The 17,878-nt window shown below is 42.4% G+C and overlaps 1 protein-coding gene across 1 annotated transcript in view; it reads right to left on the reverse strand.

Annotated features, from left to right (window-relative positions):
• Window positions 1-7,890: 7,890 nt before the first annotated feature.
• Window positions 7,891-17,878, reverse strand: part of LOC108572156 (protein hairy) — a 12,329-nt gene continuing 2,341 nt past the window's right edge. The window contains exons 4-6 of the mRNA XM_017934353.1: window positions 12,978-13,204; window positions 8,179-8,251; window positions 7,891-8,073 (exon numbers count right to left, since the gene is read on the reverse strand). Coding sequence (XP_017789842.1) covers window positions 7,891-8,073; window positions 8,179-8,251; window positions 12,978-13,204 — 483 coding nt within the window. The remainder of the gene's footprint in view (window positions 8,074-8,178; window positions 8,252-12,977; window positions 13,205-17,878) is intronic.

The raw sequence follows: 17,878 nt of genomic DNA on the forward strand, positions 1-17,878 counted from the left end.
TTTTTTACACCTGATACTATGGATGATTCTCCCATCTAAGATTCGTTAACTCATTAAAACTCACACCTTTTTTAAGTAATTCATTGACTCATGTAAACTCACACATTTTTGAGTAATTCATTGATTCATATAACTCACAGATTCTTAAGTAATTCATTGATTCATATAACTCACAAGTTTTTAAGCAATTCACTGACTCATATAACTCACAAGTTTTTAAGCAACTCACTGACTCATATAACTCACATTTAAAAAAAAATTCATTGACTAATATAAACTGACCCATTTCAAAAATTAGTCGCTGCATCCATGAACTCCTGTACGAACATTTAATAAAAATATTACAATTTTAAAAAATAAATTGAAGTAGCAACTTAATCATACACACCTATATCGTACAAGCAATCAGCATCTCGGTACGGTGCACAATGGTGTGTCCTAATACTCATTCTACGAAACATCAGTATACCTCACCTTGCTACCTCACCCCCGAAAAGTCACTCACTCGACAATAAGAAGATCCCGAAGCGGCAATCCCCTTCTCAAGAAACCTCCTCCAACCCTTTTCCCCGTCGACAAACAATGTTCCCCGCCAAAGATCAACGAAAGCCGGCGAAAGAGCGTGCTCCCTCGGGTTGGTCTGTGGGCACCGACGAGTGAAAATATCCGAAGCTGACTCACGTCTGAGGATCGGGCCACGCGCTCGCCAACCATCGGGGTGGGGATATATTCGAAGAACAAGCGGACCGCGCCGCTGCACACACGGGAATGTATTCCGAATGTTTCCCTCGTAATCGTCTGTTTGTCCGTCCGTGGAACGTCTGGGGTTGCCTCTGCTTGGCGGCCGAGGGGGAGGAAAGAGAGACAGCTTCTTGCGTTGCATGTTTGTCGTCGGATCCTCCCGGCTTGGCCGTGATTGACGGACGTTAGCGAGAGACGAGGGCCTGCCTCTCTGTTTCGTGACATCGTCTGATCCGATGTTTATCTTGCGCTTGCTTACGAACTCGTTCCTCTTCTCTGTTGTGCTCCACCGTGAGACAGTGTGTAGGTACGAAAACGCGCGATCTTCCCGATCGTATTTCGTGCCTACGTCCAACACAGCCACGTCGGATCGGGAATCTTTTGCCGGGCCGTTCTGGACGGGATTAGCGTTCGTGAAAGTGTGTATACCTATGGAAGGAGAAACGGATCGTCGAGATAGGGGAGCAAACCGAATCGGGAGAGAGAAAGAGAGATTGACATCGAAGGCGGGTCCGCCTTTAACGCTGAGAGATCGAAGGTCCGACGATCGGAATCGGATGTAAGATCCGCGCGCTACATCCATCGTATCGCTCCTTTTGATGTTTTCGCTGCTGCTCCTTTATTACCTTTTTGCAAGAGGAGCTGGAACCGCGTTCCGCTGGACCTTGTCTCTCACGGTTTTGCGCTACGATTTCGTAGGAATCTTTGGGAGTTCGATATTTATTAGGGTGGCCCTGCTGGTCGTCTCAGCTGTCTTTTTAGGAAATCGTGTTTGGGGAGGGCTCCGGCACTTTTCGACTGGAGGAGAATTCGACGAAGGAAAATAAATTAATTGTGAATAATGAAATTACTATGAAATTATTATTTTATAGAAAAGTTGTTAAGATGCTGCACTTCTATTTCTCTTCTCTTATTGGATACTCATCTCGATTTCAGTTATTCCACTTTTTTGTAGAATATACATTTTCATAGGAACAGAAATGCATAAAATATTGGCTTTCAAAAATTAATTGTAAATAATGAAACTGTCATGATTTAAAAAATCGTTAATATTATTTTGTAAAAAAGTAGTTAGTGTTCTGCTTAGCTTCATAGTCTCGATTTCAATGATTCCACTTTTCTGCAGAATGAATATACACTCCTTTACAACTCGGTAAATGAATACTGATAACGTTGCATCTAAAACGAGTGCAATTTGATCATTTCAACACACAAATCACTCTTCCATTGCTAAGGATTGCAATATTGAAATAAAACTGAACCAGTCAGGATTTTTACAAGGACCAAGAATTTCAGTCTTATACTGCTATTTTTATTCCAAAGCTTTCGTTAATTTTCATAACAACATCTTGCCTAGAGTGGCGTTCAATTTTTTCCTCCACTACAAAAACCACATATTTTACATTTCTACAATCTTCGGAATTATAAATGTACGTATCCACTTGGAATTCCTTTGAATATTCATTCCGTTCACACCCAAGTCTCGTTCGCGGCAAAATACATTATGCTGAATATAATTTCGATACCGATACACCGAAAAACCAAGGGAGACAACGTTCAGGACTGTGCGTGTTGCCTTGCTAATAACTCGAAATGACGGAAACTCGAGATATATCCAGCGTGTCTCCTCGAATGTACATTCCGAGTACAACACTCGAGAACGCTCATTCTCTCGTTTAATCACCGGTATCGGTATTCTGGCCTGTGCGCGTACTTATTGCGCGAAAGGAATCATTATGGAAGCCGGCACGAAATTATCATGACGGTGGAACGCGTGCAAGGGCAATCAGCACAATTATACTTCTGTTCCAGTGCATTTTCTGGAGCACTGTGCAACCTTCGCTGCGCGACGGAAGTATGGAGAAAAAGGAAAAGAGGAAAAAAGGAAAAAGAATAAAGGCTAAGAGAAAGGGAACTGTTCTCAAGAAGTACGTACTCTCGAGAACGCGTTTTCCTCGCTCGAAATATTACATGTCAGGGTCGTTTTATTCGAGATTTGATATTGTTTCTTCGCCATCGGAAAGCTTTGTCTTTCTGTTTGAAAATTCCTTTCGGAAATTTGATGTAATTTGATGGTTTCCTTTTTTTTTCTTTCTAAATGTGTTTCGATCATCTGGATCGTTTCACTCGTTTTATTGTTCTGTCATTCTAGCCGAGAGTCACGTATGGCGTGACGATGCTATAAAAACCTTCAGTCACGCCACATGTGACCAACGCTGCTGATACTATCATCAATATTCATTCAGGTCTAGATATTTAGTACAACTAGAAGAAAAGTTATACGACGTTTTAGGTAGTACTAGAATGGAACTATATTTAGCGCAAGAAAGTTTTAAAAAGTGGCACTTAATTCTTTAACGACCGAATTCTTATTCATCTGCGTCTCGAAGTTGAGCTATTCCATGCAAATAGTTTATTGAACTACGTCAAAATTTGTAAAAAAGAATAGAAAATATTACTGTTGAAAAATAGTATATTACAAACTCCAGGTTTACAGCTTTCACAGTGTCATTTTCAAATTTCCAGTTTCCATATGAATCTTCTGATGAAAAATTGCAACTTAACCCTTTCGTGACCATTGGAATGTATATCGAGTAGTGAAACAAAAGTTGACCTGAATTCAGTGTCTACTACAGTTTCGATGATAGACAGATGAATAAAAAATTAGAGAAAAAAGTAAATTAGTCACAAAGGTGTTGAATTTCTTTTTAAAAAAATTTTTGCTGCAAAAGAACAGTAATATCTAGTAAACCTACTCTTCCATTTTCAATTCAACATTTTCTAGTATTTCTAAACACATTTAACAATACCAAACGAAAATATCACACGGTGCTAATCTATTTCCAAGAAGCTGATTCGTCTTTCGTCGAAACGGTGAGCGACGGTGCAACCCTCTGCGCCATTCCTCTTGGCAGAGAATCAGAGAGGAGAACGAGCACGATCTCAAAGACTTTCTCGGAAGATCGAGGTCGGGAAGGGTGGTTGGAGTTTCCCCCCAGCGAGCTCGCAGAATATTTTCGTTGCCCTTGTTCGCAGTAGCCGGTGCTCGCCAGAGCAAAGAATAAATAACTCCGTGGCTGCTTAATGGATCGTAAAAGCGTCGCAAATTTCGCAGCCGTAGAGAAAAAGAGCAAACGGGAGAGGGAGAGAGAGAGAGTAGGGGCCAGTTTCGAGGGCAATTTCCAAGCATAATTCACACCTGGTCCAATAAGCATCATCCACGGACTACCGAGTTGAATTCGATCGGTCGACGCGCCTCGTAAAATCCTCCCCTCGTTGGTTAATCAAGATCTTCGCTCGTGAGCTCTGACGAAAAGTGATAAAACTTTCATTTCTGCGCCGTAAATGGCCTCACCTTGAAACACTGACTCTCCTGCACGCCGATAACTTTTACGCGGCGATTTCGTTTATCGCCAAAGCTGCCTGCACACGCTCCTCTACGTCACAGTTTACAGTTCAAGTGCTCTGTTAAATCGAGGCTGATGCGTCCGTCGTATTTCTGACCTGGTTCCTCCTGGAAAATAATGGATTTCAAGGGTGGATCATTTTTCCGGCAGACGTTGCGAGAGAACAGTTTTCGTGTTGAATTCTGTGAAGGATTTGGAATTGTGAGAAGACTCGAGTAATGTCATTTGAGAACATTCCAGAAATGTGTTGAAAATGATGGTTGTGATTGGACGTTGACTGAAATTATCACATTGAATTGACTCTGAACTAATTATATACTGACTCACGAGGAACGAGGAACTGTCACGTTGAATTGACTCTGAAATAATTTTCTGCTAACTCACGAGGAATGTGTAGCCTTCCACATAACACCTGAGTTACCAATTATGAATGTTTCACATTCCCTGGAAACATCACATTGATTTGAATTGTCACATCGAATTGACTCAACCAATTCGCTACTAACTCACGAGGAATGTATAGCCTTCCTCGCAACAGCTGAATTACTACAGTAGTGCAGACATAAGCGTCCGCAGTCAGGACCGAATTCAGTGGGGAGGTGACTTCTGCGAATTTAATTAAACAAAAGAGAGATGTGTCTGCGTGGGATACCGATGTATCAAGTGTAAGTTGTTCACATTCAGGAGTCGATATCGAATTACTTTGTTTCACTCGGCACGCTCGAACTCCACTCCGAGGTCCCATTTCGAAGAATTGGAGGGGAATAGCGACGGACGCTTATGTGTGCACTACTGCAATTATGAATGTTTCACATTCCTTGGGAAGCTTACACCAGTCAAACTCAACAAGTGCAGAAATGATGGTCATGGCTAGACTTAACTGTCACATTGAATTGACTCGACTAACTCACGAGGAATGAGGTTGTGTAACCTTTCTCGCAACTGTCTTACCAATCATGAAGATTTCGCATTTTCTGAGAACCTCAAGCCTGTCAAACTCAACCAACACGAAAAGCCGAATAAACCTCCCGGCGATCTTGGTGACAAAACGGTTACATAGTATCGCCCGATCCTGTAAATCTCAAAGGAACAACACCTTAAGTACACCCTTCGACGAGAAATTACCGAACAAACGAAAAAAGTCTATTGTATCACCGCGTGTTACTAGGAAAAGCATTCATATTCGTGGAAATACTTCTGTGAAACTGAACGCGTCTGCAACGCGTCGGGAACGTTTACGGACAATTTGAAGGGTTAGCAAATTAAAATTCTCGCGTTCACACCTTCGACGTGGTTCGCGGAATCGTCGAACGCTTTACGCGCAATTACATCTTAAGTGGCTTTCTCGTCGATGTTCGCCCTCGGAGTTTCTTTTGCCTCCTCATCTTTCGGCTTCATTGCTATGCATGGAACACGGCGCAAGGATCGCAGGAGGACGACCAGGGTAATTGATTCCTGTCCGAACGGGATATTTACATACGCTAATGGCGTGCTTTCGACTTATTTGGATCTCGTACTCGCCACGTTTCTTCTCGTATCGGCTCTTCGATGCGTTTTCGAATTTCTTGCCTTCTCGTGGAGAGTTACGGAGGAATTGTCTCGGAATGAGTAATCTCTCGCGAAGGCTGTGCACGATGAATAATCGCGCCACGTCGATAACCTTGCGAGCAAACATTTTTAATTGCCATTGACACGAGCTTAATGTAGACGTCGCCGTACAGATAGGTGGGTGATTATTTGGGAGCTGGCCGAGAGGATGGAAATTTCAGGTAGCGATATCGGGAGTGAATAAATTTAGCCCGCGCTCGAATCTGCTGATGAAGTTTTCAATCGACCGCGGAGAAGGTCAGAGGTTTTTCAGTTGAGACGTTTCGGTTTTAACGGAGATGTTAAGGCGGAATTTTTAGTTATTATAAATTTACGTAATTTACATAATTTGACGTATGTGACGTATGCAGATTTTTATCTAAATCGTTCGTCACACCAAACTGTAATGAGGTATACAGGGGTATATAAAAATTGTGTGCAGTATAATTTTCGAAAATGGAACTTTCATAAAATGAGAATGGATGTTATTAGACACAATGCTCGTGAGAAATATCTGCACAGAAAAATTAAAGCGAAATTGGCAAATTCGATTTTTCGAAATTTTTCCAATTCTGATTAGATATTTAATTTCTCAGGATTATTTTCGAAAATGGAACTTTCATGAAGCGAGAATGGATATTCTTGGACACGATGCTCACAAAAAATATTACCTACAGAGGAAAATGAATGTGTCGAAACTTGAAGCCAAATTAATTAACCAAATTTTTCCAATTTCGGTACCCATAATTTTTCACAAACAAAATAAATTTAATAAATTCCTTTTTCAACCTAGCCAGTCACTTCACTGATAATTCAAAATTTCCAAACACCTCTTCAACTTAATCTCACATTTCCAATTTCAGCATCCCTAATCACCCCCAAACAAAATAAACTCAACAAACTCCGTCTGGCCAATCGAGTCACTTTGGCAAGCCTACCAAACGTCTCATAATTCTCCCATTCAAAACTTCAACGCACCTCTTCCCAACCCGAAATTCCTCCGAATCCTCTAATTCCCCTCGACACGGATCACGTTAACTCCCAAAGATCACAATACTCAAACGTCCCCCGCCCACGTTGCCAGACTCGATTCCACCCCCGCGATTCGCCTCGACGCCAAGAATCCGCCAAATCTAGGAAAAATCGCCGTTCCCAGGCCACGATCTAAATACAAACACGCTCACAGACGGACGTTCTCGGAGCAGCTCATTAGTGACACGAGGGAGAGAGAGAGGGGACGTCGAGCCACAGGCCCCCTGGGCCAACGTCGAAATTCATCACGCGGCTGGTCAGTGTCAGGCGGGAATTCAGCGCCGCTTAGGAAGCCTCTGTGGTGGTGGTGGTGAACGTTGGTGGAAACAGGGGCTCTTATTGTTCGCGGGCGAAACACACGATGGCTTCTCTTCACCCACGTGGCGTTCCTGTGCACGCACGGTTGGCAGCGAAAGACGGCGCGCGACACACGGCCAACAACTGGCCTGGCCGCACGTGTCGCGCTTTTCTAGCGCGGTATTACGCGGTCGGGAGCAAACAACGAAATAAGAGCATCCAGATAGAGTCGGTCGTCGTGTGGTGTACACGTCGTAAATAACTCCGGTTTCACGACCCACACACACGGACACGCGAGCCACTTTCCGCCTCGCCTCCTCTCGTTTCTCTAAGGTGGACCCCGAGACGGTATAATCGTAATAATCGCGGTTGTATACGAAGGATGAAGAGCGCGACTAAGAAGACGTCGTCACGTGTTCCTGTCTCTTGCTTGCTGTAGCTGTCTCTCTCTCTTTGTCTGCCGGTGTTATTAACCCAAATTGGCGTGCTCGTGCTCGCGCAAGCCCTTATCGAGTCCCACGCGAGAACCTCGACGATGCTCGCTTCCACGGGAATTAGACCGATCGCTCGAGGGCTGTAACGAGTCACGTGTTCTTGGCTGAGAGGGACCCACGTTTTAGCGTGCAAGTGGAGGTATTTCGTGGTGGACCGGAGTGCGAGGGAATTTTAGCAGATTAGGTTCGTTCTCGTGATTCTACGGGTTTCTTCTTTTTCACGGAGATTGGTGGATTGAGGCCATTGAAGGGAAAAGGGCACATGAGCTTGTATGACCGTTTGTGTTGACTAGAGTATGTGTTGTATATGTATGTAATATATGAAGGATGTATTACTTCTCTTTTGGATTTAATTGTATTGCTTCTGATTGAGTAACAGGATAGTGAAAAGTTTGGAATCGATTTTCTTGAAATGGCATTTTGGCCTCAATCGAACGCTTCAATTTTAAATGATCGATGTATGCAGGATACTTGGGACTTGGAATCTCTGGAGATACGTAAATAATAACAGTGATCTGTAGATAAATGTTAAAATATTTTGATATTCTATAATTGCAAAAAATATTGAAATTTTACAGGAAGGGTCATTTAAATTTGGGGTTTGAGTACTAGTTTGGTACCTGATTACATAATCTGATTGGCTCTCTTGTGTGAAACTTATTTTTCATGATAAGAATACTATGTCTAGGGAATCTATAAAGAAAAATCAAAATCGACATTCTTTAAGTATGCCAAGCAAGAATATTAAAAGTAGTGATTTCATAATTTTCCTGTTAGTTTGAGTATATCGTTCATTCGTGAAGCATTGTAAAAATATTAGATTTGTAGCTTCCAGAGTATTTGGATTGATAGCAAAAACTCAAATTCATAAATAGATAAATTATCATATTCCGCGTACTGATATCTCGAAGTCAGTCTTCCCAAACGAATCGAGATTCAATGGATTCATACAGGACGATACAAAAGTAACTCAACCCAAAAACTTAAAACTCGAAATTGAAAAACAACGAAAAATTAAAATAAAAAAAAAATGAAGAAAGATATACAAATTTTTATTTTGAATTGCACGACTTTTGTATCGTCCTGTACATTACGCAGCAATAGCCGCGCAATGAAACGTTAAACACAGAATAATCTTTTCATCAATACCTCCATTTCCTCTTCAATAGATTCCAATCAAATCGTAGTCCCACTCGAGCGGTTGAATTCAATGAAATTTCCTTGGAAATTACACGAGCGGCGGTCTACGTACGATCTGAAATTCATCAATGGAACAATGCGTACGCGACGATCACACGGGACCAGAGTTCAGCCACGGTCCGTGTCTCGGTTACGAGCATTTGGAAATATGTAAATACCGGATTACACGCGGCGAGCAAGGTCCCCGAACCAAGTGTCAGACGCGCGAGAGCTTACAGGAACAATGGTCGATCGTGACTGGCGTAGATCGATACGATTTGATGTATGCTCGTGGTGTGCCACGGGCCAACCTATGTAAATGTAGACAACGTTGTAAGTAAGCTTGATCCGTTCTAAGAATAGCGGAACATTGTGTTCGAAGTTGAATCCGAGAAATCTGTCCGTTTCGCAATGGGAAACGACAGATCCTCCGCAGCCTCTCAACGTCTTCTACGTCGAAAAAGAAAAGAATGCACCTTGGAATGTACCTTGAAATGATCAACTAAAGTCGACTGATTCGTGGGAGAAAAATTGACGATCGGATAGAAAATAGAAAAGGAAGAATGACAGTTGAGTAAAATGTGCGAATTGGTAGATTCGCGGCGATAGAAACGATAGATCCTCCGCAGCTTCTCAACATCTTCAACGTCAAAAGGAGAAGAAGAATGTACCTTGGAATGTACCTTGAAATGATCAATTAAATTCGACAGATTCGTGGGGGAAATATTGACGATCGGATGAAAACTAGAAAAAATAAGAGCGACACTTGAGTAAAATGTACGAATTGGTGGATTCGCGGCGCTAGACTGCTGACAACGTCTCGAAAACTTGCCAGCCCCGGTCGTTCCTCGAAATAAACATCGTTCACTTCCGAAGAGCGAAGAAATTCGAGCCGCTTAGGTATTCCGTTTGATTATTCAGCGTCTGGCAGCCGTTAGCAGACGCTTCGTCATATTAACATTCTCGAAATACAAAACCGCCATTCAGAGAAGGGAAACATCGATAGACCGGCTGCGTATTGCGCATGCATCGAATATCGGAATCGTGCAAAGCAGGCTCTCGTTGGTTACTTTCGAAACGGACAAGCCTGCCTGTCCGTCTCGAAACATGTCCGTGACTTTTCAATTAATTGCTCGATTAATTGCCCAGATATTATTCGTGCAAAGTACACATGCACCACCGTGGAACGTTTTCGCCGATGTCAGCATGAGCTTCGATTTTTCGTGAAATTTATTTCGTCCCTCGGATAAAATCGTGCACCTACAATCTTCGATCGGCGTTTTTGTATCATTTTTTCGCGATATTATTTTCGAAGGGGACGAGAATTAAGTTGTGTACGAATATTTGGCAGATTAAGGGAAAAGATACTGTGGTCGGTTTTAACGAAATGTGAGCTTGAAAGCACTTTTGTATAGGGGATATACCGGTGCTGGTGAACGATTACGAAATTTCCTTTCCGTTGTCAGCGTATCGTCGTAATTAATCTACGAGTGATGAAAGGTTGATACGCTTAATGGAACAATTAATATTCGAGAGTATCGCGACAACTGTTTCACCAGGCTTCGCTATATTTTGTTGCCGACAGATAGGAGAATTTTTGGAAAATTTACTCGAGGTTAGAAATGAAAAGTTTCTCGAAGTATTAATGAATGTGTGCTACTAATATGCAAAAGTGACGAATTTAATGATAATATTCCTAAAATAAACAGTTCGACTTAAAGTATTATATTTCGTCCTCAAAGGATCAAAGCAATTCGTACATTTTTATTAAAACAAATCAGTCTTAAAAAATGTGTAATAATTTCATTTATTAATTAAACCAAAATTATTAAAATATGCTGCTAAAATGCAAAAGTCACGAATTCAATAATAATTTTTCGAAAATAAACGTTTAAATCAAAACTATTCTGTCCTCAAAAGATCAAAGCGATTCATACATTCTTCCTAAAGATATCAATCTCAAAAAATGTATTCAATTACATCGAAATATTTTCAAGATACACATTCACCAAGAAACCATCTCGAGGAATATAAAACCCATTCGTTTGTTATCCATGAGGCCACGCAACCATTTTCATTCCTCACAAACAAGAAAATTTACAAAAAACAAACTTAAGCATAGAAATGAGAAGTTTCTCTAAAAATTAATAAAAGTATGCTACTAAAATGCAAAAATTGCAAATTCAACAATAATATTCCTAAAATAAACGTTTAGACCTAAACTATATGGCCCTCAAAGGATCAAAGCGTTCCATATAGTCTTCCTAAAAAAATCAATTTTAAAAGAACGTCTAATAATTTCCTCTGATACCATTTATCAAATAAATCGAAGCATTTCCACTGAAGTCGTTCTTCGAAGGCGCGCCTTCACCGCCGAAGCTATTCAAGAATACAAAATCCACCCGTTTCTTATCCACGAGGCCACGGTCTGACGGTTGTTTTCAAGCAGAAGGTCCACGTGAGCCGTCCGATCGTCGGGGCGCAGCAGTAAGCACGCTGCTGACCAAAAGTCTGGTTGCAAAAGAAACTCGAACGGCCATTCCTATGGCACGTGGAACGCACGAAAATGCCCGGCTTCTTTTGCCCCGCGACCAAGGGGCCGCGTTTCGCGAACAGCCAGCACGATAAACGGCGCCTTGGAAAAAACTTCGAAGACGATCGTGTACGTGAGACGCGAGACAAACGGCTAATCTTCGACGGATACCCTTCGGCCCTTCGACGGGTTCGTGGCCCCTTCGCGCACCATTGTGCTTATGGCGCTCCCGGACTCGATTTCTGATTTATTCCCCCGGCTCTCTGGGCTTCGTCGCGGATGCGTGTCTCGTACCGGGCGTAAGTAGAATAGGACGTCGCCGGTCAGACTATTAGACAGACGTCGTGTCGTCGCGTTCGACCGGCGCGAGCACAGTTTTTGCCCCTGTTACGTGTTGGCAGAGGTTCTGTGAAGCCGTTGAAACGCCTCAGAACGCGATATGGATTATTGTTCGAGTTGCGAGGAAGCAACAGTGATTAACTCTGAGAGAGTAGAGAAAATTGATGAGTTCTTGTGGGTTCGTTCTTTTTTCTTTTATTTGGGTGAAATGTGGGGGCAAAGAAATATCGTGTTGTTGAGGTTATTTATTATTCACGAGCAATGAATATTTATTTATATATTTGGATTTTTGTTATTTATTTTTTATAATGGTTTGTGAAATATTTGGGAAATTTTCTTATCTCGTGGTGATAATGATTATTTTATTTAGGAAGAGATAAGTATCAATCTTACGGTTTGTTTATGAAAAATTGCAAAATGTGAAGTTAATTAGTTTGGGTCTTTGAATTGGCTTATATGACGATATTTTGGGTCAGAGCATGTGAATTGTAACATTTATATAGCAGAAAAACTGTTTATTAAATTTTCTTCATATCTAATATCCATATTTGAGGATCATCTTTTTACATTCTTCATTAAGAATCATTCATTTTTTAGTTCTCTTCTGTCAAGTGTTCCTCAGTTAAAATTTTGTCTCAGAATTGATATTTTCAAAGACAGAAGGTCTACGAGCCTCCACAAAATTCTTCACCGTACGTTAAAGGTATAATAGACCATTACAAATCCATTAAACACCGAAATAAAAACAGTACCACCGACCAATAAATTTACACGTTATCCCCACGTTAATTTTCAAAAATTTCGTCAATTTTATTCACCAAGCAATCTCCGATTTACTCTCTCCCTACATCAAGAATACCTTCGAGCGCAAAGGGTTAATCCCAGAAGCCAAGAGAACACCGCAACTCCTCTCCCCGAGCTTCCTCCAACTCGCACGACAAGTCTTGAACGAGCGTTCGATTCGGAGAGGAAGTAGAAGCCTTCGCAGCGTTTTTCCACGAGGCCAGATAATCATCGGTTGCTCCGGCACCGTGTCACCGGATAGCACTTATCAGTAAGAGATTGACGGCGAGGCCTGCGAGCGAGGCAGTCACCAACCGACGTGAGGAAGCGTGTGGGGGATACGAGCAACGAGGCATAGAGAGATGCTGAACGGGAGAGAGAGGCGAATGTGGAGGGAATGAGATCGAGCCAGGCCCCCCACTTGCTATTCGCGAGTGGCGGCGCGTGTCAACCTTGCCTTGTCCTTGAAACCACGCGACCGCGACCGTACAACGAGCCAAGTCGCTACGCCGCGCTAGTAGACGCGCTCGCACGGTTCTAGGAATCAGCTGATTGGCCGACAAAAGGGGAATTCCTAGACTATACCGGGGTCCAATCGGATTTTCACGGGCCTGCACGTGCGTCGACTTTGAATAATTAACGCTGTCTGGGATCAGAGTGACTGGAGGGATTTCTTTCTTTCCTTTCTTTTTTTCCTCGGTCTTGGTTCGAGAACCTCCTTGGGTGTCGTCAGCTTGAGCAATCGCTTGCGTCACGATACCAGGCGACGATTTTCGTCCATTGGAGTGACACAAGGCTGATACCCAAGGAGTCTGGACGTTTCGGAGATTGACAATCCTTTGACTTACGATTTTCAAGCTGTTTCACAGCTCGCAGCTTTCATTGCACTCGTTTAGTTGATTCTGGAATGCACATTACTTGGAACGTGCATTCCTTGGAATATACATTCCTTGGAATGTTCATTTTCTTGGAATGTGCATTCCTTGGAATATACATTTTTGTTTAGAGTGTACATTACATGGAATATACATTACTTTTTAATATATCTCACTCATTATCAATTTCGTCTTCCTTCTTATCTCGTTCATTTTGTCCAAATCTGCTGAAATCAATGCTATCATCGTTACTTTCACATAACAAGTTTTCCATTCTTCTAGCCATTCTTATAATTACTCCGTTTACACTACATAAGCTAGATAATGGAGTTGTGGAAAACTAACGACAAAATTACTTGGCAACTTTGCTTCGAGTACTTTGCTTACACAAATCAGCAAAGACTATTCGGACGTTAATATTTGAGCTAGAAAAAAAGTTGTACAGATGTGACTCTTCGTTTCTACTAGGGAATAGAGAAGATCTGTCGATAAATAGCTCGATTAACATCCAATATTTCATTGTTCTTTCTTCACGTTTATGAATTATGCATGGAACAGAAGATATTACCTAATAACGTATTTCACATGTCACTCTTTTCCCGATGCCTTCTATACGTCCGCAACGAAAAGCGCAGAAATCATTCCCCGACCCGTGGCGATACAAAAAATAAAAAACGCGACGGCAGACTAAACAGAATCCTCGGATTTGCGTATTAATCGGCCACATTTGAATAATTACCGGCGACCGTGGCGTCTCTATATCGTCGCAGCGCGTGATTCACAGATTACGTTGGCTGTTTGCGCGACAAAGAACGTTTTTCGAGCGCAATTTTAGCCAACCGACCCGAAGGAAGGCCGTGGTGTGTTGTTCGTTCGGTTCGCGCGAGTGGAACGAAAGAAGCTATGCCAGGGGAAACAAAGAGACGAACGAAATTCCCTCGTCTTCTCTCTCTCTCTCTCTCCTCTAAATCATCGGCTAGGTTTTGTCTTCTCTGTTTGCTTTTTCTTGTCGCGTGCAGTATGGAGATTCACGGATAACGACGGAACGACGCGAAAAGTTGCGTGATTTAATTAAATTACCCCGTTTGCAAAATTATGCGACTCGATTATCATCCTAATGACCACTAGAGAGGTGGCTCTCTCGTCGAGGCTGATAAATAAAAGAACGTTTCCCCGAACTGTGTTCGGGGCCGGGTAAGGTAATTATGGCCACGACTTTCGACACGAAGAAACGATTCCCGTGGTCGGAATTGTCGCCATGGAAATCGTACGTGAGAGGTTAGAGAGAAGAATCCGGTCAGGCCTCGGTATATCTCGTGAGACCTGTTTGTCGGAGATTTTACGTAACAAAAGATAACCAACTCGCCGTCGTGCAGATAACTAGGAATTCTAACTCCCGTGTCTGCTACTTATGCAACCCGATTGTCTCTGTAAAATAGACATTTCTCTATGTAGCTGTACGCTTGCAGGGGGAACTTTGGCGCCCCGAAAATTTCGATTTTTCTAACACTTTGCAAGTTTTAAAGTATGAGGTCATTTTTTTCTGCAACTTTTTGGTTCTTCAGGATGGAAACAGCCCTTAAATGTTAATGTGTATTTCTACTTTCCTATCTTATATAGAAAAAAATTGTTAGAATGAAAATTTAATGCATACTTTTGGACCTCACGAGGAAATCAAAATGTTTTCAAAATTGAAATAGTGGAGAATATTTTTTTACTTAAACAACAAATTTTTAACAATTTCATTGTAAGGTTTTATAGAGCATAAAAGCCTTCAAATTTTCATTATAGCAATTTTCTAATATCTACTATAGTTTTCAAGGTATGCAGGAAAATAGGGAAACACAAATTAACTTTGAGGGAGTATTTTCACCCTGAAGAACCAAAAAATAACAAAAGAAAAAAATTGCCTGATACTTCTATCGGGTTCCTCTACGAACCTACAAAGTTTCAAATCGAATTTTCAGAATGCCAAAGTTCTCTTGTTAATGGCTAGAGGGTCTACTGAATGGCCACAGAGTGATCCAAGGAACAGAATGAAAATTGCCAGTAATCGTCTAGCTGTACATCCTCTCGCTCGTCTCCGTAGGAAGGTAACGCACGAGTGGAGGGAGCTATTTGCTTTGACCTGAGTTCATGATCGAAAATGATAAGGTGCTACCGTGCAACTTGTCATTCAGCGTGTGTGTTGCGTGTGCCAGTGGCGCTTATGCGCCGCAAACTGCTGTGCCAGAGACGCCACCAGCCAGCCAGAGCTGCATTATGGTAATGCACCAGCACACACACACACAGATAGCAGAGTTTCACGCGCGAACGAAATAGCCAGGCAAGCGTCCAAACTTTCTGTCCCCTCCTCTCAATTTCCGGGCTTTCGAAACACTGCAAGCTGGGTCCAGGACCAAAACCTTGCTAATCGTCGAAGGTGAATCTCGCAAGATTTAACGCGAACGTCGTAAAACTTTCTACGATTGAACGAGAAAATCTGTGATGCAACGATTCTAGATGTACGCTGCCGCCGCCGCCATCGCGAGGAACAATAAATACAGCTTCTTGGAAGCTGGGGCTTTCACTGCGCGCGTATATTCTTAGCGTGTGCCGCCGCGTGGCCATCGGAGAATTTTCCGAACCGGAAGCGCAAACAACGCGTCGCTGGAAAATTACTCATAGCCGATTACGAGAGAGAAAGTCAACTGGTGATAATCGGTTATCGTGTAACTGGTCAGGGGAGCCAGCCGAGAGATTAGATTCTCCCATGTTGCCTGATAACTTCTAATCCGTAGTTACCTTCTTTTCATTTCCTTCCACTTTCTGCTTAAGTTCACAGTTGAAAAATTGCTCGAAAAGTAACCATTCGAATCGTGTTGCAGACGCCCTCTATTGACGTTGCACGCGGAAAGGGCACGGGTTTGGAAGGTTGAAGGGCCTTAGAGTGTTCGAGGACCCACCGCCAGGCGGCAGCAGACTCTTGGCGGCCCACGCTTTAGGCCTGGACTCGGTGGAGCCAGGGATTTTGGGCCCCTCGCTGGGCGCTAGGGCCAGGAGGGGGTCCCAAGACCGGTTCAACTCGCTGGAACCTGCGCCAGCCACCTTCAGGTGGCAGCACCTCGACGGAGGAAGGAAGACACCTTCGCTCAGTCTGCGTTCTGAGCTGCACCGGCGCAGATGTTGCATGGGACCCCTTTGAAACGGTACGGAAGGGTCTCGGATCCCTCTTTTGTACGCAAGAATGTGTTATTCTTCTTGTAAAGGATAGGTGTTAGGTTTGTGAATGAAATGTAATTTTGTTGGACAATAAAGGGGAGACTTGGAAGATACCGAAGGTTGATTTTTCACTCTTTAGATGTTAGTTTTAAAGGGAACTTTAGGATTGATAAAATTATGACTTAAGTTAGAAAATAGTTGTAGCTCATCTAGATAATTCTATGGAGAAGGATGTCGGTTTGATTAATGAATGAAGACCATAGTTAAGTTTTGACAAAGAGATCAATATTTATTTGATACTCTTGCAAGTGATAAGCGTCGATCTTTTCTATTCTCACAATAGAGAGGAATTATAAATTTCATTTCTCTGCACTCGATATAAATATAAATTAGGACGATCATACACATACACACAGGCAGTCTCGCATTCTCTCGTCTCTCCCATACACAGGCTTAAAATCTATCATCTACAAACTAGGCGTTTCGCGATTAGTTTTACAAACGTTCCTCGTACTTACAACCACGGTACACGATAATAAAACACACTCGCAATTGGCGTTTTATTTTACTTTACCATTTTTTTTTTTTCTCTATACGTACAAGAAACAGAATGGAAGACCTCGGTGATTCTTGTTGCGTAAGGCACTTAAAATACGATATTCGTCTAGCGGTATGTACAAAAAGGGGAGAGAAAAGGAATCGTGGCGAAGGGAAACGCGAAAATTACTGTTCGAAAGAGCGAGAGAAAGAGAGAAAAGAAAATGTGGATGAAGAAGAGAGTGGGGTGGAGGATGAAACACGCGAATACGCGGCACCATGACGGAGAAAAAACGAAAGGGAAATCGACAAACGCGAAATGGAAAACATTTTCACATTCCTCCGGGAGTTTGCGACGAATACGGTTTAACAATAAAATAGAATAATTATTTACAAGGCACTGTATAAGGCACTGCCTCATAGGCTACTGGCCGACTGCACGCACTCGGGAATATCGAACTCTCACGGGTTCTCCAGAGACGAAGATCTCCTAGCTCGCAGGACACCTTTCACCCTAACAAAACACGACTTCTAAAACGCGATACGTAAAGGAACAATGATCCGTGTTCCGCGGGACTTTTCTCTCGAACGACAAAACCGATCCACGTGTCTTCGATCGTCGACTATCAAAAAACCTTAACATACAATAATATATATATATGTATATATCACTCGAGACTCTTTTGTCCTTTTTCTCAAAATTAATTCACCCGCGAGACCAACTCTGTCCAACTTCTTCTCTCTCTTATTCTGATGATCAACATCAAAGATTCTACATCGAAGGATCGGAACAAGATCCTTGTCTGTCATTCGCCCATTCTTTTTCTTTCTTCTTCTTCGTCTTCTTTACCACGGCCTCCACGGTTTCTCCTC

This window comes from Habropoda laboriosa, unplaced genomic scaffold (assembly GCF_001263275.1).
Source record: "Habropoda laboriosa isolate 0110345459 unplaced genomic scaffold, ASM126327v1 scaffold107, whole genome shotgun sequence".
Classification (NCBI taxonomy): Eukaryota; Metazoa; Arthropoda; class Insecta; order Hymenoptera; family Apidae; genus Habropoda; species Habropoda laboriosa.